The 20,453-nt window shown below is 53.6% G+C and overlaps 10 protein-coding genes across 10 annotated transcripts; 3 read left to right on the forward strand and 7 right to left on the reverse strand.

Moving 5' to 3' along the window:
• Positions 1-410: 410 nt before the first annotated feature.
• COCCADRAFT_24485 (uncharacterized protein) lies at positions 411-2,235 on the forward strand (the record flags this gene model as incomplete). The annotated part of the gene is made up of 2 exons (XM_007711923.1): positions 411-1,860; positions 1,922-2,235. The coding sequence occupies 2 exons, from the start codon at positions 411-413 to the stop codon at positions 2,233-2,235; spliced, it is 1,764 nt and encodes a 587-aa protein (XP_007710113.1).
• Positions 2,236-2,493: 258 nt separating this feature from the next.
• Positions 2,494-3,785, reverse strand: COCCADRAFT_34916 (uncharacterized protein; the record flags this gene model as incomplete). Its single annotated transcript, XM_007711932.1, has 2 exons — positions 2,494-3,535; positions 3,595-3,785. 2 exons carry the CDS (start codon positions 3,783-3,785, stop codon positions 2,494-2,496), a joined length of 1,233 nt encoding a protein of 410 aa, XP_007710122.1.
• Positions 3,786-4,665: 880 nt separating this feature from the next.
• Positions 4,666-5,337, reverse strand: COCCADRAFT_34917 (uncharacterized protein; the record flags this gene model as incomplete). Its single annotated transcript, XM_007711933.1, has 1 exon — positions 4,666-5,337. One exon carries the CDS (start codon positions 5,335-5,337, stop codon positions 4,666-4,668), a length of 672 nt encoding a protein of 223 aa, XP_007710123.1.
• Positions 5,338-6,614: 1,277 nt separating this feature from the next.
• COCCADRAFT_90566 (uncharacterized protein) lies at positions 6,615-7,781 on the reverse strand (the record flags this gene model as incomplete). Its single annotated transcript, XM_007711948.1, has 2 exons — positions 6,615-7,318; positions 7,388-7,781. The coding sequence occupies 2 exons, from the start codon at positions 7,779-7,781 to the stop codon at positions 6,615-6,617; spliced, it is 1,098 nt and encodes a 365-aa protein (XP_007710138.1).
• Positions 7,782-8,814: 1,033 nt separating this feature from the next.
• Positions 8,815-10,022, reverse strand: COCCADRAFT_90503 (uncharacterized protein; the record flags this gene model as incomplete). Its single annotated transcript, XM_007711949.1, has 4 exons — positions 8,815-8,917; positions 8,973-9,803; positions 9,857-9,873; positions 9,921-10,022. The coding sequence occupies 4 exons, from the start codon at positions 10,020-10,022 to the stop codon at positions 8,815-8,817; spliced, it is 1,053 nt and encodes a 350-aa protein (XP_007710139.1).
• Positions 10,023-10,699: 677 nt separating this feature from the next.
• On the reverse strand, positions 10,700-11,209 carry COCCADRAFT_90583 (uncharacterized protein; the record flags this gene model as incomplete). Its single annotated transcript, XM_007711950.1, has 2 exons — positions 10,700-10,933; positions 10,997-11,209. The coding sequence occupies 2 exons, from the start codon at positions 11,207-11,209 to the stop codon at positions 10,700-10,702; spliced, it is 447 nt and encodes a 148-aa protein (XP_007710140.1).
• A 1,335-nt stretch (positions 11,210-12,544) lies between these two features.
• COCCADRAFT_34921 (uncharacterized protein) lies at positions 12,545-14,679 on the forward strand (the record flags this gene model as incomplete). The annotated part of the gene is made up of 3 exons (XM_007711934.1): positions 12,545-13,097; positions 13,203-14,465; positions 14,519-14,679. 3 exons carry the CDS (start codon positions 12,545-12,547, stop codon positions 14,677-14,679), a joined length of 1,977 nt encoding a protein of 658 aa, XP_007710124.1.
• An 852-nt stretch (positions 14,680-15,531) lies between these two features.
• COCCADRAFT_34922 (uncharacterized protein) lies at positions 15,532-16,197 on the forward strand (the record flags this gene model as incomplete). Its single annotated transcript, XM_007711935.1, has 1 exon — positions 15,532-16,197. The coding sequence occupies one exon, from the start codon at positions 15,532-15,534 to the stop codon at positions 16,195-16,197; it is 666 nt and encodes a 221-aa protein (XP_007710125.1).
• Positions 16,198-16,389: 192 nt separating this feature from the next.
• On the reverse strand, positions 16,390-17,853 carry COCCADRAFT_34923 (uncharacterized protein; the record flags this gene model as incomplete). Its single annotated transcript, XM_007711936.1, has 3 exons — positions 16,390-16,834; positions 16,990-17,635; positions 17,772-17,853. 3 exons carry the CDS (start codon positions 17,851-17,853, stop codon positions 16,390-16,392), a joined length of 1,173 nt encoding a protein of 390 aa, XP_007710126.1.
• Positions 17,854-18,113: 260 nt separating this feature from the next.
• COCCADRAFT_24493 (uncharacterized protein) lies at positions 18,114-19,088 on the reverse strand (the record flags this gene model as incomplete). Its single annotated transcript, XM_007711924.1, has 2 exons — positions 18,114-18,890; positions 18,969-19,088. The coding sequence occupies 2 exons, from the start codon at positions 19,086-19,088 to the stop codon at positions 18,114-18,116; spliced, it is 897 nt and encodes a 298-aa protein (XP_007710114.1).
• Between the last annotated feature and the right edge of the window lie 1,365 nt (positions 19,089-20,453).

Raw genomic sequence — 20,453 nt, forward strand, 5'->3', positions numbered from 1 at the left:
CCAAGATGGCAAGCCAGCTAGCACTTAACCTCGGCCCTGACGTCGTCCCGCATCGGATCTCTTCCCCAGATTTCCCCAACCCGGCGTCGTAGGTAACGACTCTACGTGTTAACCCGCCCAGCACTGCCTGAACACGTCTCTTTTTTGGGCTTCGGTTGTGATTTACTTGAACGTTGCTTTTTGCTGACCGTGCCCCTTTGAATGTTATTGAGATTGTCATCACAGTCCTACAGTACCCTGGCGCGAAAGAGTTCGGATATCTCTCGCACTTGAACCCACAGCGGACTTACTCCGCATTCACGCGTCTATAGCTCAGCTCAGCTTGGCCAAGCTTGTAGATCGCCCCTGTAGCTCGTGTGTGTATAAAAGCTTGTTTCATCCCGATTGTTGTTAGACACAAGACATACACCATGGAGGGTGCCAAAGACCGTCTCAAGCAGCTCGCATCGCACTTCACCTCTGCAAACCCCGTACCCGGTCCGCCGCCCATCCAACCCGGCGATAGCCACGAATACCACCACAGAAACAACTTCCACACGCTCAGCCCGACATGGTTTCTCTGGCGCGCTGCACAGATTGAGCCTGATGCTTTGGCCATATACCACAAGACTGCGAACAACCAGATCCTGCGGCGTTCTTATGCCGAAGCTGCGGATCGCGCGCGAGGACTGGCATACTACTTGAAGAAACATGGATATAAGAGAGTGGGTATACTGGCAACCAATACGCCAGCGTTCCTGGAGAGCATATTTGGAATTGCGGCCGCGGGAGCTGTAAATGTAGCTATCAATTATCGGCTCAAACCCGATGATATTAGCTACATTTTCCAACATTCGGACGTAGACATGATTATCGCGGATGCGGAATTTGTGAGCCTGCTAGACGATTATAGAAAGGCAAAACCGGATGTACCAATCCTAGTCGACACGGACATGGATGCCACCGAGGGCGAGCTCTCGGGTCCTTTTGACGATGCGGTGTTGGAGGGACTGAAGTATGATATAGAGCAGGGTGGTAAAGGATGGGAGAACCTGGAATCGCATGCTAAGAACGAGGAAGACGTTATTGCGCTTGCATACACGAGTGGGACCACGGCCAGACCAAAGGGGGTTGAATACACACATCGCGGCGTCTATCTCGCTGCCATGGGCAATATCATTGAATCCGGGCTCAACTACCATTCAGGCCGCGCAAAGTATCTCTGGACACTACCCATGTTCCACGCCACCGGCTGGACCTTTCCCTGGTCCGTCACCGCTGTCCGAGGTACACACTACTGCCTTCGAAAGATTGACTACCCAGAAATCTGGCGCCTGCTCAAGGAAGAAGGGATAACACACTTTAACGCAGCGCCAACCGTCAACACACTACTCTGCGCAGCCAAGGAAGCCGAACGCCTGCCCCAACCCGTCCGCGTCACCGTAGCAGCATCCCCACCCTCAGCCTGGCTCTTTGAGCAAATGTCAAACCTGAACCTCAACCCCGTCCATGTCTACGGCTTAACCGAGACCTACGGCCCCATCACAAAGGGCTACCACGTGCCCGAGTGGGACACGCTCCCCGACAAAGAAAAATACAGCCGCATGGCACGCCAGGGCCACGGCTTCATCGTCGCCAAAGCCCTCCGCGTCATCAAACCCGAGCAACCCGCTGGCGTCCTTACAAACGTAGAGAAAAACGGCCAGGAAATCGGCGAAATCATCTTCGAAGGCAATATCTGCGCAAAAGGCTACTACAAAGACGCAGAGGCAACACGCAAGCTGTGGGAAGGGGGATGGTTGCACACGGGTGATTTGGCAGTCTGGCATCCTGATGGCGCAATTCAGATTTTGGATCGAGCAAAGGATATTATTATTAGTGGTACGTTCCCCCTTTCTCCCCCCCCACTTTCAAAATCTAAACACTAACGTTTGCTTTCCAGGCGGCGAAAACATCTCCTCAGTCGCCCTCGAAGCAATGCTCTCCACCCACCCCGCCATCCTCGAAGTCGGCGTCTGCGCCGTCCCGGATTCCCACTGGGGCGAGCGCCCCAAGGCCTTCGTCACTACGAAAGATGGCTCCAAGAGCGACACGCTGGGTGCGGAGGTGATTCAGTGGGCGAAAGAGAATAGCCATATTAGTCGGTTCATGGTACCCAGGGAGGTGGTGGTTGTGAGGGAGTTGCCTAAGACGAGTACGGGGAAGATTCAGAAGAATGTGCTTAGGGAGTGGGCGAGGAAGGGGGTTGTGGAGTAGATTTAGAATTAGATAGCGTGTGTATTAGAGGAGATGAGGGGAGGGGGGGGGTTGTTTTTTTGGGAGAAAGATGGTTGAACTTTCTATATTGGTGTTTCTACACTCTTTGTCTATGGTATATGGTGTGCTCCTTCCCTTTCCCCCTATTTCCAAAAAGTCCTCAGAGCAAAGAAACCAGCAATGTGCGTTGGAATGTACAAGAAAAAAAAGAAGAAGAAGAAGAAGCATGGCCATATCTTCAACTCACCGAAACTCCATCTACCTCTTCTTAGCAGCCTCCAACTCAGCCTTCTTAGCCGCCGCCTTCTTAGCCTTCTCCCTCCTCCCCATCGCCGCCTCAGCACCAATACCACCAAACACAAGTCCAACACCGACCCACTGCATACTCGTAATTTCGTGTCCAAACCACCACACACTCCACACCATAGTCAGCATCTTACGGGTAACCGTGACGGTAACAAGCAACAAGCTGCTAAAATGGGCGAGGGTATGAAAGATGAACACCTGGCCGATAGCACCGCAGGCGGAAAACATGAGGACGTCTGCGCCCACAGCCGGGTATTTGGAGATGAAACCCAGCGCATCGCTGAGTTCCGAGGTGGCGAGGCCGAGCGAGGAGGCTAGCGGGGTCGAGGCGAGAAGAGGGGTGATGAGGAGATACGAGACTGTGAGTGCCGTTGACATGATATTCTGCGCACACATCATCTGGGGACCCGTGAAACCCTTGAACGACGTAAAGATGTGATCTTGGACCGTATTCGTCAGACCATCAAACAGCAAATTCACACCCAACAAGACCAAGCCGACAGTCTGCGACGCATCCGCATTTACGCTCCCGCTTTTCTTGGCGGCCTTCTTCGCAGTGGACGGGCTGTATAGGGTAAAGACTGCGACGCCGAGGGTTACGAAGCCGATGACTGCGTATTTATACAGTGGGTATCGTTTTTGGAAGAGGGAAATGTGGAGGAACATGACGGGGAGCAGTTTGCAGCTTTTGGCGAGGATGAAGGTGACGTAGTCAATGTGCTTGAGGCTTGCGTATCCGAAAGGTGAGGCAAGTGACGAGGTCAGCGCGATGCCTAGTAAGGGGAGGAGAATGCTGCGGGAAGGGAAAATGGGGGCGACGGTGCGAACACCGGTTTTCGGGTCTTTCTTTGCGGAGAGGAAGAGGTAGATTAGGCCGGTTATGGCGGCGAAGGCGGATTGGATGGTGTTGAGGAAGATGGAGTATGTGAAGCGTTGGTTGGAGGGGCCGTGGGTGGTGGTTGTTAGACGCTCTTGGATCCAGGCCCATGTCATGCTGGGGTTGCGCTCGTCAGCGTGTATTCCTTTGTCGCATATGCGTGCTGTGATACTTACAAACTACCGTAGATACCAGCGACGCAAATGACGAGCTGGAACAGTCCTGCCTCCTTCTGTTCCTGAGGGTTTCGCGCATGCAGCTCCGCCTGCTCTTCCAGCTTTTGCTCAATCGAGTGCACCGCATCGTCTAGACGGTGGTGCGCATGGCCATTGGTTTCGTTGGCCTTGCGGCGCACTGCCTGTGCCATTTTGTTCTTTCGTAATGCGGTTGTTTGCGAGTCTTCTGCGTCGACGATGCAAGGTTGGAGGGGGATAAAAGGAGTGGACAGGCGCAGGGAGATGAGCGCTCAGAAAATGAAAAGCAACAAGCTGATAAAAGTAGAAATGAGAAAGCGCAAGAGTCAAATCCACCGGGTAATGTCGATGATAAATGAAACAACAGCCACCAAGGCGAGAATGAACACCTGGCTTTAGGGCCTGATGATTTCTTGTCTCTGGCCCTCGCGGTCTGCCTTGACAACCGTGGCTTCAAGTGCGGCGCGCCGGAGCTAAGGACGGAGAACGCTAATGTGAGCGGCACGAGCCACGTTTGAGCCTCTTTCGGGAATCGGAATTCGGAAGCTAGCGTTTCGGAACCAGTGGGCGATTAGCGTGGCCACCACCCGCCCTTGTGGCCTTGTCCCCTGTGGGGCGGATGTCTCAAGCTCAGGGCGGGGGGAGGAAGGGAGGGGAGGGACGAGCGCAGACGGGCACATGAGGAAAAAAAATAGCGCCGAAAGGGAGGGTGAGACAATGCGGACAAAGCCGTGCTGCCGTTCTTGTGTTGTGCGTGTTTTCCATTAAGGATACATATGTTTCTATGTATGTACTCTACTGGTGTTGTTGCGCTGAGGAACGCGCTTACCGCCCCCCCAGCCATCGTTAATGGTCGTGTCTAAAAAAAATGCTCGCTAAGAATGATGCAAAGAGAAAAACGCCGAGGCCTAGCCCTTTGCTTCCGGCCTGCTGATGATGCTAACCGCTCTCCCTCCCCACCCCGCCGCCCACGCACCTCGCCCTCTCCGCCTCATTCTGCCCTAAGCTGCTACACGTGAGCTTCAACTTCTCCTCCCGCTCCCCTTGCTGGTCTCAGGCCTCGCCCTTGACAATCTTCGCAACAGCGCTCTTGACCAGCACCCACATGGGCCCGGCATTCACTTCCTTGCCCCCGCCCTCTTCCATACCGCACTTTCGCTTCCACGCGTCTCGCCACCCTCGCTCTGTGTCTTTTTGCTTGAGCTTCATCAATTGCCCCGCTCGTTTGCCTTGCCTTCTGTACCCCGCCATAAAGGCGTCCCATTCCTTTCTCTCCTTGACAAAGATGACAACCCCGTTGCCAGCGTCAATGGGCTGGCTGCCACCCGACAGGATCCGCGCTTCCCATGCGCTGCCAAGAGACTGGAACGTGAATGTCGACGAGTCAAGCACGTAGTACCTCTTCCGCTTGCCAAATTTGGACGCAGCGCTCGAGCACGGCGTGATCCAGTGAGTGGCACGGGAGTAGATGCCGTCTGCCAGTGCTTCATGAAGGAGGTCCGAGGGTAGGTATCTCCGGCATTGCAGGAGCAGCTTGTTGCGGAGTAATGTGATGTTAATGTCTGGGTGTGCTGTGGGAATCTGTGGCGAATGTGACAGGAGCGCCTTGTTTTGTGTGCGTGTGGAGCGCGCTGGTGGTTTGGATATCCGTCCGGAGGCTCGGATGACTGTGACTGGGTTGTCGAACTGGTGGGATGTCATGGTTTGTGTCTGAACGGGCGCCATCCTGTCAGAATGTGCCGGTGGTATGATGTTTCTTGAGTGCTGTCTCTGGTCCAGATGGTGGTGTAGTGCTGATGTGACTTGGTATGGGTGGTTTGGTGCAGTTTGAGTGACGGGCAAAAAAGTCTGTCGAGGTGAAGAGACGGGGAGGGAAAAGAGGGAATGTGCGGTCAAGAAGAATCATCTTTAACCACTATGCACCCCTTCCTAGAACAGCATAGCTCATGAAAAGACAACTGCCATCCCAGCCTCGGAAATCGGTCGGGCGTCAAAGCTGTGCGGTGCTCTCTAGTCTACCAATCTCCGGCATTCTGGGCGATCCCTGGCACTACCAAACCTGGCAAGCACAGCAGGATAAGCGAGCTCCGCTGCCGAACCTCACCGCATCAGAGGGCTGCCGCGCCTCGAGCACTACTCGTCCACTCGACAACGCGCCCTCGCCAGCACTCTCGAGGCTGTCGACGTGTTGGATGGTGGTGCACCACCCGCAGTGGTCCGACGCTGGTTGAGCTGTTAGCGAGGGGGGGCCAACGGCACTTGCGTCCTGTGCTTCGTGTCAAAGCGTGACACCATGACGTACATGCGCTAGTCGACCAGCGAGGGTCCAGCCGTTCGCAGCCTCGCTGTGCTTCTTGTGCAAAGGCTAGCTCATCTCCTCTATATCTATACTTGGGATCACTGCCCCTTGGGCTACAAGATCTCACATGCCGACATAATGTGTTTGATTGATTGTATCTAGTAGGTAGGTATCGGTAGGAGTGACGGGCTGTAGCAGGGGAATGGTGAGGGAGTGATTAGGGAAAGCACATTGAAGTGCTACCATAGAGCTCGAGGCAATGAGACTAAACTCATATCTGCCCCATCTCTTCTTCGCCAGAAAAACCACAAAATGGATACTAGCGCTGCTACCCATGAGCACATGCGCGATCCGGATATCAAAGGCCATAACATCATGACATTCGTGAACCGCTCAGCGTGCACTTGGATATCGATCTCTCTCTCGACAATAAAAAAAAGTTAAAACAATGCCCCCAAAAAATCCGTGGTATCCATCATTTAACAGCAGGTAAGAAACTAATCAAGCTCATGCTTTTGGATCTCATGTCGGTGGGCCTTCATTAGGGAATGACACGTACAGATGGCTGTCGAACGTGAAGGACCAGCAATATCATGTAGCGGCTGTATGGCCTCCTAGTAAACTCGCCAGTTTCAATGGGTGGCGTGGAGGCAGCACCACCCACAATCGTGTCCAATGTGGAGGGATGTGCTAGCATAGCCGTCTACTCTTGCGCCTGGCTGCGGCGCATCTTTTCAGCCTCGAGGTTCTCGTACAGGAGGTACAAGGCCTTCTCGTTAGCACTGGCACTACCAGTGATGGTGAACATGCGCTCGCCAGTGTCGTCGTGGGGAGCCTTGGCAATGGAGATGCGAGCATTCGAGGTCTTTCGAATCTCGCTGATTTTGCTGCCGCCGCGCCCAATGATGCAACCAACCATGTCAGACGGAATGCTAATGTTCTGCGTCTGCATCTCCTCACCGTCTTCCGTGTGTGTAGGGGGCGGTGGCCTGCTGGCAGCATCCGAACCGGACCGTCGAGAAAAGGCAGGCGGCGAGTCACTAAAGTCAGCGCCATGGCCAGTGCGGTTGTACGAGCGTCCGCCGCCCATACCACCGGCAGGTGCGCTGCCACCATTCGCCGCGGGACCGGGACCCACGCCGGGCTGGACCCTAACAGCAGGATTGTAGAGGACAGTACCGTAGCCACGCTCGTGGTCGTCAATGAGACACTTGCCAATTTCCCACACAGCCTTCTCGATGCCGGCAGGAGATCCTTGGACCTCGACAATCCGTTCCGTCGACTGGGGAAGCATCTCTTTCTGAGCAACCATGCGGACACCAGAGGCATCTTGGATCTGCTTGATCTTCAGACCCTGACGACCAATAATGGTGCCCATCTGGTTGTGGGAGATGAGGAGGCGGATAGCTGAAAAAGTTAGCTTGGCATTTTCATGCACCCGTCACCTTGGTGCCAGGACACAGCATTTGTACGTACGATGAGTGCCGTCAGTGCGAATAACGCCGCCCATGCCCATGGCAGGTGCGCCCTCGAGCAGGCCCTTGGCAGCCAAACCATATGCCTTTGATATGCCAGAGAGACTGCCCGTGACGGAGAGGACGCGGTCGTGGACGCCTTGAACTACCTTACTGACACCGGCGCGGACACCAGTCTCATCGCGTAGGTCGGCGACATTCTTGCCAGCCTTGCCTATGATGACACCGGCTTCCTTGGACGAAACAATGGCTCGCAAGGTGAGCTGCGCCTCGGCATACTCCTCTTCGGTGCGTGGGACCACTTCACCCTCGCCGTCCATGTTGAGGCGGTCGAGTTGATCGGCAACACGAGTGGCGTCTTGGCCGGGACCGAGCTGGGGCTCTTCGGTGGACATGTTGCGGGATGGCCGTGAGAAAGTGCTGGTGCAGTCGTCAGTGACGCAGTTTAGTGACGCAGTTTCGCGACTGGCGCAACGTCGCAACACTCACGGGCGAAGAGGGTAAGTCGCAAGGACGGCGGTAGGACGTGAGAGGGGGGAGAAGGGGATGAGGAGGGAGAGAGACGGGGGAGAAGGGAGGTCAGGCTGTGGGATCGAGTGTCAGTGGTTGTGTTTGGGATCGTGTGTGGAAGTGAACATGGGAGCAGCTGTATGTACTCACAGGCGACTACGGAAGTGGCGGGGGTGAGAGAGGTGGTCGGTGCGGAACGGCCGACGGGACAGATGGAAAAGGAACAAGGGTGGGTTGAGGGGAGCGGAGAGGGGCAGAGAGGGAGAGAGGGCCGGGAGAGGAGAGAAGAGAAATGTGGTGATGGTGCCAGTCTCGGGGGGGTTTTACAGACACACAATGGAGCGAGGCAGGCAGAGGCAGAGGGAGGGAGAGGGAGGGACAGGTCTGGAGGCAGAGCGCAATATTCGGGCGGCAGGCAGGTTGAAGCTCGTCTTAGCGAGAACGGGCACGCCTTGCCGCATTCAAGAAGAGGGCAGGCAGAGGGAGCAGCTGCACTTCTTTTGCGATGCAGCAGCCGTCCTCGCACAGCAGGCAGCATTGCGTTCTACGAGGGCAGCACGAGGCGAGGGCATTGGGTGCAGGCGTGAATGCACCAGCCTGTTCGTCGACCATCCTCGCGCCGCCCCATCCGCAAACACAGAATAGACCCCGCGTGCACGAGCCCTCGCCTCGCCGCCATCCTGGTCCCACGGCGATGCAGCAGCTAGCACTAACTATGCACCATCACAGCATTGGCCCGCCATGCTTGCTTTCTAAGCCACGAGTACCCCATTGGCCAACCTATTATATTCTCCCCTCTCAAGAGGTTAACTGTGCCTGTCCACCTCCTCGGAGCACATCTGCTTACATACCACTACTATGTACATGCACATACATATATACTACTACTTGTACTACTACATCCTATCCTACGCCCCCCTACTTTTGGGCTTCAAACACAACCTTCTGCACCTTCATCTTGTCAAACAAGTCGTAGCCCTCCACCGCCTCGCTCAGCGGCATGATCTTGTCCGCCATGAATCTGTTCGTGTAAGCTGACCTGCCATGGTGCCCACAGTGAAAGCGTTTGCACTCACCCGAGCTTGTCTTGATGTCTCTTGAGGCTCTCCATTGCCTCCTCAAACACGCTCCTTACGGGGCAACGGCCCATTTGAACTCGAACATTCTTGTTGTAAGCTTCGTTTCCAGTCCATGGAATCTCGCCATTGTGAACACCAACGGAACTGATGACGCCCCACGGCCGGATCAGTTCGTAGCCCATACGCAGAGCAGGTGACAATCCAACGACTTCAATTACAATGTCAGCACCGCGGCCTTCGGTGAGCTCCTTGACGCGTTTGTCGAGTCCTTCGCGGTCCGTCTGGAAATTCCACGGCTCGGCGCCGAGCGACCTGGCGAGCTCGAGCCGAGAGGGCACAGAGTCCACGGCGAGAATGTGCTTGGGCTTGTAGTCGGTGATGTTGCACAGCGCGCAGAGAGCAACAGGCCCACATCCAATGAGGACAACGACGCTGTCTTTGATCTCCTCCGGACTGGAATACTGGAAACCGTTCTTTGCTGCAAACATGCCAGTAGGGAAGATGTCCGCCATCAAAACCAAGACTTCGTCCTTGATCCCTGGTGGAGCTTTGACAGCTGTCGAATCAGCAAGTGGGACTCGCACGTACTCGGCCTGAGCGCCGTCCAGGCCAACAGACCCGAACAGTTGGCTTTTGGTGCATCGCGATGAATACCCATGGCTGCAGTAGAAGCACTCTCCACACGACGTTGTAAAGGGCGTGACCACCTGGTCGCCAACCTTATGGTTTTTGACCGACACGCCTACCTCGTGTACATATCCAGTGAACTCGTGGCCCATGACAAATTCGGTTCCTGATGGCTGGTGACCCCTGAAGACATGCAGTTCGCTGTTTTCCTAGTCAGAAACAGTCCGTGCTATTGTGAGAGCGTGCCAGCATACCTCCCGCACAACGCCGTCTGCATGGGGGTTAGCAATGCACGCTGGCGCTTTGACAAAACAGTACCTTGTCCACCTTGACAATTATGTCCTTGTCATCTTGGATCTTGGGGATAGGTCTCTCTTCGATCACCACCTTTCCCGGCCCTTTGAAAACGACAGCTTTCATCATGTGTTTGGAAGAAGTTCAGGTGCAATGCGTGCAATTGACAATGATCAAAGACGAGAGGAAGAACGAAAAGAATTGTGTGTATGTATGTGGACGCAAGTAAGACAATGCAACTAAGTGGAGCTCACGCCCTACATATGAAGTGTCTGCTCGAACCCAAGGCCGATGTGCGGGAGACGCGTTCGTGGTGGGAGTAAGAGCATGTTCGGTAGCTACCCCGCAGTCGTTCCTCGGCGGGGCAGCAGCCACCAGCAAGGAAGGCACAGTACCTAGGCTCGTACGCACATAGTTTGCAGAATTCCATGCATGTCTCTGCTGTAGCTATGCTCGACCAGGTTGAAATAGAGTGCCCGTCCTGTGAACAAGCACCGGGATGGCGTCATGACGCAGAGTGCAGCAGAGCGGGCCTCGGCTCGCTGTGGCAAGCCTGCGAGCATCACTCCACATCTTTCCGACTTCACGCCCGAGTAGGCCGATAAAGGAGTGGAAAAAAGCTAGCGAGTTCAACATGCTACTTAGGACCGGCCTGCAACGGCCAGCCAGAGCTAAAAAAAATAATAAAACCGAAATGCAAACAAACCACCGTCTGTATAAACCCAGTCATGTTGCCCGTATCCAATCCAAAACTCCACAAATGCCCACCCAAGACGCCAAGCCCCGTGTGTAGTGTAGCCTCTTCAAGTGACGGTGCATAAGAGCTCCGCCTCGAGGATGAATTTGCCCTCCTTGTACTTCTCACTGGCCTCGTACGCCTTGTCGTACTTCCAGCCGACCGTCTCCTTGCACTGGCGGCAGTGAATGTCACGGACTATATGACGTCCGGTAGTCATGTTGCGCTCGTTGGGGTCAGACTCGGTCACGTTGACAACGCTGTCGAACAGGTAAGCCTTGCCATGTTGGCCACGGAAGTTCTGCGAGCGACCTGTTAGCATTATTTTTTTCGATATCAGCCCAAGGCATCGGGGCGCACTAACCCTGCTGAGGATGTCATCGTGGTTGGAGAGGTGCGTCTTGCAGTTCTTACAACCGTAGATGCGCGACGAGTTGAGGTAGATGTTGTACGAAAGACCCATGGTGATGATGAGACGATCGGATTCGCCAGTCGAAGCTGGATGGTGTTTGCGTGGTCTGGAAAGACGTCGACGAAGGTCAGAAGTGGCCACTGGGCGCTGGTCGCCGCCTGTCATACGTGCTGCTGGACCGGGTTTAGAGGCGAGGGCCGAGGCGACGGTGCTGGTGCGGATCCGGGCTTTGGGGGCGTTTGGGGCGCTGAAGACGGTGGCACCCAGGATCGCGCCAAAGAGCGTGTGCTCTCTTGAGATGTGGAGTAAGTAGAAGCCTTGGCTGGGTATGCTGGAAGGTGAAGCCGGGATGCTGGTACCTAATGGCACGTGCGTGGAAGAGAGCGGGATGATGGCGCAGAATGACGAAAGAGGCGAGGCGGAGGTTAGCGTGAGCAACACGGGACGTTGAACTAGTAGTATGTAGAAAGTGATTGTTGCTGTTACTGAGGCATGTTTGGGTTTTGTACCGAATACACTAACCACGGTTTAAACAACACATACTCTCTCTGAGTTGGCGGTGGTGAAGTATGCTCGGGGCGGAGCGGGGTCCACTGTGCGAACCAGTCAATGCACCAGCCAATAGGAATGGCCATGGAGCCAGACACATCTTACCACCTAGTCTGCTGACGCGTGAGGCTATGGAGCATCCACGCCCAGCATTTTTCTACTCTGCGCCTTCATCTGGACCCAGCAACGCACAGAACAAAGTTTATCTTGACAGGATTGCCCGACGCGCCGCCCAGCCCTCTCTCGTTGCCATCTAGCCACGAGCAGCGCAAATGCAAGCAAGCAGCGTTTAGCATTGGCACACAAACGAGTAGGCTGGTTGTCAAAAAAGCCAGCGCATCATGCCAATGCAAAGGGGTGGGTTGCGAGCGTTAGGAGTGGACGAACTCACGCACCCCAAGTGCACGGTGTTGGCGATCTGTTGACAGTGCGCACCCCAGCCTCGCTCATCGCAGATTGCGTTGCCTCAGGGACTGGTCTCGTTTCGCCGCGACAACGTTTGGCCATGGCTTTGTCGTGCAAGGTAGCGTCAAAGGTAGCTGAAAGACCAAAATCAGAGGCACGCGGGCTCCTTGTGTTCTTTCCATCTTACCTACTGTGTGTCGGCATGAAAATACAGCAGACAAGGCCATGTGTTTCCTTTGCTGTCCGAATGTGCACATATCAAAATAAAAATAAAAAAAAAGCCGCGACAATACGGATATCCCAGAGGATTGGCTCTCCGCCCGAGGGACCCGCGCCCCAGCCTTCCCATGCACGTCCGCCGCGGCTTGATAGTGTGGCAGCGGTGCTAGCGGGATTATCCTCGCTGATAATGGAACGTTCTAGCAACGGGACGAGCCAAATCCCAGCTCCAATTTTCATCGACCCTGGATTCTCCAAACATCGCTCGACTGAAATTCCAGCGACCCAGTCACTCACCAGGCCGCTACTCGCCCGCACTTCGCCTCCATGGTTCTTCCCTCTCTCTTTGCTAAATCGTCAAAAAAATACAGGCCCACACAGCAGTCCAGCTCCGACATCCCTCCCGCTTCACCCGACAAGCAGTCACATTCAAAGGTCAAGGACAGGGAACGCTCCTCCCGCCGCTCCAGTTCCTACTCGTCGAAGCGTTCGTCCAAATACGACCGTGACTCGCACCCGCTGAATCTGCCGCCTGAGGAGCGTCAGCGTCTCTTTGTCCAAATGTCCGCTGCCATGGACCAGCCCACGCCCCAGCCCATGGACCTGGACAGGGAACACTCGTCCTCTCCCGCACCCCAGAGCCCCGCGGTAGACGCCCCAAAGACAAATGGCACCAACGGTGTACCTGATGGGCCGGCTCCCCCACCACACAGATATACAAAGAGCCCGCCGCCACCCACCGCCAACTATGCAGCCACCCCTGAGGCCGCCACACCACCCGCTCAGCCACCGACAATCGATGCTGAGGAGTACAAGGCCGCGGGCAACAAGTTCTTCAAGATCAAAGACTACCCCAGGGCAATCGAGGAATACTCCAAAGGTGCGTTGTTACACTGGCAATACTCGCTTTGCCCGTAGCACTGCCGGCACCCGCAGCCTTGTGCCACAATACACCAAGTAGACTCCTAGACTAACTAGTCCACAGCCATCGAGGCCGACCCCAAGAATGCTACCTATTATTCCAACCGCGCTGCCGCCTACATTTCTGCGAACCGCTTCTACGAGGCCATGGAGGACTGCAAGATGGCAGACGAGCTCGACCCCAACAACATGAAGATTCTGCTGCGACTAGGTCGAGTGTACACCAGCTTGGGCCGGCCAGATGAGGCTCTGCAGGTGTACGATTCGATTGGTGCCTCTACCAAGGACAAACAGCCTGCGCTGACCATGCAGAAGCATCTACGCATGGCAGAGGAGACTTCACGGAACGAAGGCTCAGGTTCCATGGTTATATATGCTCTCAACGAGGCTGAGAAGGGCCTCGGTGCTGGCGTGGACAAACCAAGAAAGTGGCAGCTGATGCGGGGAGAAGCACACTTGCGGATGAACAACCTTAATGCGCTGGGAGAGGCACAGAACGTTGTCATGTCTCTGCTACGATACAACAACCAAGACCCAGATGCCCTGGTGCTTCGTGGCCGTATTCTCTACGCGCAGGGTGAGAATGAAAAGGCATTACAGCATTTTCGACAGGCACTGAACTGCGATCCTGACTTCAAGGCTGCAGTCAAGTACCTGCGGATGGTGCAAAAGTTGGATCGCATGAAGTCAGAAGGCAACGCTGCATTCAAGTCTGGCAGATATCAGGAGGCCATTGATATCTATTCACAAGCGCTCCAAGTTGACCCTGCAAACAAGAACACGAACTCAAAAATTCTGCAGAACCGAGCCCTCTGCCACACTCGGCAAAAGAGCTGGAGGCAGGCAATCGCCGACTGCGAGAAAGCACTTGAATTGGATCCAGGCTACACAAAGGCACGGAAGACCAAGGCGAAGGCTTTGGGTGAGAGCGGAAACTGGGAGGAGGCGTTGCGCGATCTCAAGGCTATCGCCGAAGAAAACCCGTCGGAGCCGGGCATTGCCAAAGAGATTCGCGATGCAGAGATGGAGCTCAAGAAGAGCAAGAGGAAAGACTACTACAAGATTCTCGGTATCCAAAAAGACGCAACTGAGACTGAAGTCAAGAAGGCCTACCGAAAGTTGGCCATCATCCACCACCCCGACAAGAACCCTGATGATGCCGATGCTGCAGACAGGTTCAAGGAAATTCAAGAAGCACACGAGACCCTGAGCGACCCGCAGAAGCGTGAGAGATACGATTCCGGCGCCGACCTTGTTGACCCCAACGACATGTTTGGTGGCGGTGGCATGGGAGGAGGCATGGGTGGTGGTATCGATCCAGAAATTCGTAAGTAACGCTATGACATTCATTGAATGAAACGGAGCTAACATCAGCCACAGTCATGCAAATGTTTGGCGGCATGGGAGGAGGTATGGGAGGCGGCCGAGGCGGTGGAGGAGGCTTCCACTTCAGCTCCGGCGGTGGCAGTCCTTTTGGTGGCATGGGCGGCATGCCTGGTGGCGGCCGAAGCAGGGGACCACCCGGTGGTTTCCCTTTCTAAAGACCGAGAAATACTCGTTGTTCTTGGATACCCCAAATATGTTTTGGGACGCACCAAGACGACCTTTGATTCATGTGTATACCCCTTTGGCACGACACATTTCTGACAGATCTCTCATACATGGCGTTGGGTACAGAAGTTGCGCAAGCGCTAGGTTCGTACAACGGTCGCTTGGTGTCGCTTCTCCTGTATTTGGGGCTGTTGCGTTCGTTGCATTGCCTGGCGTCTTTCGTTTGCGACTAGATGGTTTTTTCCACATATTTTTGGAGGGTTCTTTGACAGATCCCAGGATAAGGTCCTACATAGCGAAAAATTCAGCTGAAGATAAGTTTATTGTTTTGAACCCCACTGCTGCTATGATTCTGAGACATCCAAATCGTCACTGTGAGAAGGAACTTGAAGACATCAAGTGCGGATAAAGTACTTGCTGATATGTTTTGGCAGATATCATTTCTACAAAGGAGAAATCACTAAATGACGTAATCAACGCTAGTCTTGGAATGTTCAAAACGACTTCGTTTATCCTTGACGTCTTGCCATTGAGGCTCTTTCAAGCAAACATTCCTATTTTCCAGTCACTTTTGAGGACGTGTTAGGCAATTTTCTGATAATAATCTAAGATAGCGCCTACACTACTGCTACAAGTATCTATTCGGCTTTTTCATGCGAAACGAGCGACAGAAAGACATGAAATTGAGCACACGCTAAGGAACGACTATTTAAATTATTTGAGGAAGAAGAGGAGGAAACAAAAGAAACAGACCATTTGAATTCTGGGACGACTTTTCGATCCATCTATAATTTTCTCAAAACAACGTCCCACACACCATCCACAAAGCGATCCAAAGAGCCATGCAAACAGGACGAAGAGGCCATCCCAACCGCCAACCCCGAGGCGACTCCTCCTCGCGCGGCAGCAGAGGACAAGCCCGAGGCCGAGGCCGGGGAAGAGGTCAATCCGACAACCCCAGAGGCACCCGCCCCTCCCCGGCATACACACCCGTGCCCCCCTACGCCTCCATCCACCCCGGCACCCCCGTCTCCCTAATCCTCAAACAAGACCAGCCCACCGGCCACCGCGTCTCGGGTATCGTCGCTGACATCCTAACACGCGGCGACCATCCGCGAGGCGTTAAAGTGCGTCTGCGGGATGGCCGTGTGGGCCGCGTGCAGAGTCTTGCGAGTGAGGCTGAGGGGGAGAGGGGCGAGGCGCTTGTTGGAGGGGCGGATGCGGGGTTAGGGCGCGATGGGGAGGTGAGAGGTAGTGGGAGAGGGGCCAGGATGGCAGGGGGCAGGATGGAGAGGGATGTGAGGGAGAATGATGAGTATTTCTATGATGAGGCCAGGAGGGGGGAGGTTGATGGGGGTCTTTTTGCGGCGTTGGAGGAGGCGGATAGACGATATGAGGGTAGTAGTAGAGGTGGCGGTGGGGAGACGGCGGTTTGTCCGGTTTGTGGGGTTTTTGAGGGGGATGAGGTGGCTGTTGCGAGACATGTTGAAAGCCATTTTGGAGAGTAGAATGGGGGATATCTAGGGGGAGATATGGGGGAGGTGGAGAGTTTTATGGATTTGACTTAGTTCAAGTACGCATGCGTACTTGCGTTACGCGACTGATGTATCTGCATCATTTTGAGTATTTTACATTATATCGCCAGTCCACCCACATGCTCACGGTACAATAGCCATATCTCCGGTATGTCATTAAGTCCCTCAGTTGTACTTGGTACAAAACTGCCTCTTTTGATCCAGCTCTTCAAACGCCGCCTTGATCCTCTTCCTACAATGCCCATTCTTATGCTGCGCCCTCTCGTGTGCACGGTGATGCTCCAAGATGCTTTGTCTTGATGTCTCATATGCCTTCAGAAACTTGTTCTCGCTATCACATAGCTTCCAAATCTCGCTTGCTATCATCCAGGCTTTCTTCATCTGCGTGATTTTTGCCGTTGCTGGGTAGATGGTTCTCAAGTCGTCATGCGGGCAGACGTAGATGCGAATTTCCTCTTGCATAAGGTCCAGATCTGTGACCCAACCGCCCAGGTTGTGTAGTTGATTGTTGAGTTTCTCGACGAGAGCTCGTTTCTCTTCTTTTAGCGCAGCGGTTTCCTGCTGGAGTGTGTTGCAGTGTTGCAATGTCTGGGTGTAGTTTTTGTAGTGCCTGCGTGTATGTTAATAAAGAGACTAAAAAGGGTTACACATATAAAAGATTGACTATAATGACGGCGACAGCAATGGTTGTGATCTTCTGGTCAAGTGATTGGTAGAATGTTGAGATTGCTGTGGTGCAATGGAACGATTGTGCGGCAAACTTACCCATCTCGAGCTTTCTCGGTGGAATCTAGATCCTCTTGGAGTCCGTTGACCTTGCTCACAAGACTTTTGTTCTGTGCTCTTAGAACGTCGGATACACGAGTGATGTCTTTGATTGTATCCGTATTCTCTGAGAGCGTTGTAGTAAGTCGTTTGTTGGTATCCTCCTCAGCATTGAGCTTCGCCTGCAGGTCGCTGACTGAAGCCTGGAGACGAGTAACATCGTTGGCCTGAGCTATGTGTTTCGCAATTGTTTCTCTCAATTTGTTATTGGAGTATGCGAAAGCCTCCATCTGGGCGCGCATGTGTTTTGCCTCTTCAGTTGTTTCGGCAGAGCTAGCCATAGCATTTTTGAGCGTATATAGCTCGGCGTCTTTAATCTCCATGTTTTTGATGAGCTCATCCACCTTTTTGCGAAGTACTTCGTTCTCCAATACCACGGAAGCAGCCTTAGCATGATCCCGCTCGAGACTCCAGGTGTAAGCGTTGCGCGTATCAATGTCGCTTGTCAAGCGCTGAATCTCAAGCTGTAACTCATTCATTCCAAGCCAGGATGATGATTGTCTCTTTTCGGTCAGAGTAGGTTGTTTGACAGCTTCTTTGCACAGCTCGGGATGGCTCTCGGCACCATCCTTGCCGTCACTAGTACCTGTGAAAATCATGATGTCTGAAGTGATAGTAGATATCAGGTGGTTTGTGAGGTGTAGAGGTCAGGAGCAGACTCAGGTCGCTGCTACCTCATAAGTGACTCATGGCCCGTGCCTATACAGTGTATTCCCTTTCACCGTTCACGCGTTCAACATCAATCTTGGGTACCATCTCGGTGAGGTGTGAAACCAGCAGAGGCACAACCTGGGAATAAAACATGAAGAAACTCTGAAGGTGCGTCGAATAACATTCTTTTGTATGTACAAGTGATGGACTATAAACTATCTCACCGCACTACCATTGACCCGGTGAGAGAAGGCAGCAATCCTGAACAACGCGAAATATGACCAGCTTCGACAACATGAAGGAGACGTTCCAGCTGCTTGAATATGTGCAGGAGAAGTGCGAGATGTATCAACCAGGAGGCTGGACAAAGACATCTCTATGATCCACACCTAGTCGTTGTCTGTAACGTTTGCTTAGTATCCGCGAGCGGCAACGTTGATACCGTTCTTGCCACCAACAGAGCTGCTACCATCAGAGCCCTTTGTGATTCCTAGGTTTCCGCCAAGGTTTGCAGCTTCGCCAGATTTGCCAAGGCTGATACCAGACTCTTCAGAGAACTGTTCGGACTCTTCAGTGGCTTTGTTTCCGCCCACAGACTCCGCCTTAGCACCGGCAGACGCTCCTTCACTAGCAGATGTTTCTCCTCCTGCAGGCTTTTCCCCACCAGCTGGTGCTTCTCCACCAACAGGTGCTTCGCCGCCAGCGGGTGCCTCACCTCCAGCAGGTGCTTCTCCACCAGCGGGCTTTTCTCCACCGGCGGGCGCCTCTCCACCGGCGGGCGCCTCTCCTCCAGCAGGCTTTTCTCCCTCAGCAGGTGCTTCTCCTCCAGCAGGTGCTTCTCCACCAGCGGGTGTTTCTCCTCCTGCAGGGGGTGCTGACTTCTCTCCCTCTCCAGCAGGGGGCGGAGCGGCGCATCCCGCTGGCATTTCTTTCTCGCCCTTCATTCCCTTCCCTTTCCCTTTCCCTTTCCCTGACTTTTTGCCCTTCATTCCCTCAGCCATCGCAGTGCCATTTCCCTTGTTGCCGTTGCCACCGAGGTTAAGGCCATCTCCAGTAATGCCGCCGCCTGGTCCACCGAGAGTAAGACCTCCGATCATCAGGCCTTGAGGATTGCGGGGGTGAACGCCATGGCTGACTTCTGCATCACGCTGGATAGCATTGGTGCGAGGTGCTGAGGAAATGCCCCTTGTCTGGTATAGGTGTAAGTATCCAAGAAAGACAGATTAAATTGGCCTGTAGTAGTAGCCGCTCTGCCGTGTTTTACATACCGCTCCGATTCTCCGGGAAGGAAGCACGTAGTCGGTTCCAACATTGCGAGAAGGAACGACATAAGCATTGACGGTTGAGAAAAGCGCGAGTCCGAATATCAAATCCAGAGAGACCCTCATGTTGATTGAAATGGGATTGTTCGAAGTGAATGGATTTTGAAATGAGACTGTCCGGCAGCGAGTGTAACCGAATATAAATGAGTGTAGAAGCACAAGCAAGCTATGGGGGAACTCCAGATAGGTTTTTATATCATAGTGCTGTCACTGACAGGCGTTGAGTCTTAGCAACAGAATGCTTACGTCCCCCATCCGTCCTCGGCATCGTCCTGGGCGTTACTGACAAACGCAGGATGCAACGCACCTAGAACATTGCCTGAATGCTTGGAAAACTACGCATGGTAGAAACCGTGTGTCAAACGCCAATGCACACCAAGGCTTCGTGTGTGATAGGGCGATGGCGCGCTCTCCACGTTGCACGATCGTCGCAGCTCGGTTTAGCTTCATAGCTATTTGTGATATGGACTCCTGGACCTTCTACGGGTAGTCATTCCAAGACTTCCGAAGACTAAGCATCTTCGTCAAGCTTTTCATGTGTTCGTTCTTGGGTACGACACCATGGACGCCAAGAATGATTCAGAAGACGGTGGTTGCGTATAAGGAAGTGCACCCAGATTTAGCGTGCAAGCGAGTTTCGAATCAAACAACGCATGACACCTCTCTTTGTCTGTTTAGTAGATCCAAACCTGCTATAGCTATAGGTGAAGAGTAGTAATGTTTCTTCGATAGATTGATGGTCCGTGATCGTGTGGAAGTACGTGTAATGTAGATTGATGCGACTGACAGCGACTTGCTTGGGGTGGCTCGCATCTGATACCGTTGGGAGGGCAGAAACTACGTGACACTTGACACCAAGTAGATCCACCACCAGGCGGGATCGTACTGCAGTTGACGCCGGATGCCACTCAAATCATTGTCGCACGTGTGCGACACGAGTTACATAGACCGTTGTCAGATCCGACACACTTCAACGGGTGTTGGTCGCATCCGAGCCTGACGCGCCGGCGGCGATTGGCTGGATTTCCATGTGAGCAGATCACATGACGAGGAACAACATCAACACCACTTGCAAGTACATTTTCGCAATCGCAATCACCAAGTGACCGTAACCGCAAATTCGCAACCAAAAGGTCACAAGGTTGAGATGCTTCGATATAAGCGCACTGTGGTATTGCATACCACATCACCCGCGGCTTGTTACGTCTTACCTATTCAACCTACGATCGCTGCCGCATCGCTTTCTTAACACCATTCCAAGCATCACGATTATATCCACTCTCAATATTTCGCTACATCAGTCACCGCTTTCATAAATGTTTTTTCCATCTTCGAGAATACCTAGAGTTCCTATATCATCATACTATCTACGAAGAAGAATGTACAGAGGAAGAAGGTCCATGTACTGCCAGCTTCAAAGCCCATGTCGAA

This window comes from Bipolaris zeicola, assembly GCF_000523435.1.
Source record: "Bipolaris zeicola 26-R-13 unplaced genomic scaffold scaffold_36, whole genome shotgun sequence".
Taxonomy (NCBI): Eukaryota; Fungi; Ascomycota; class Dothideomycetes; order Pleosporales; family Pleosporaceae; genus Bipolaris; species Bipolaris zeicola.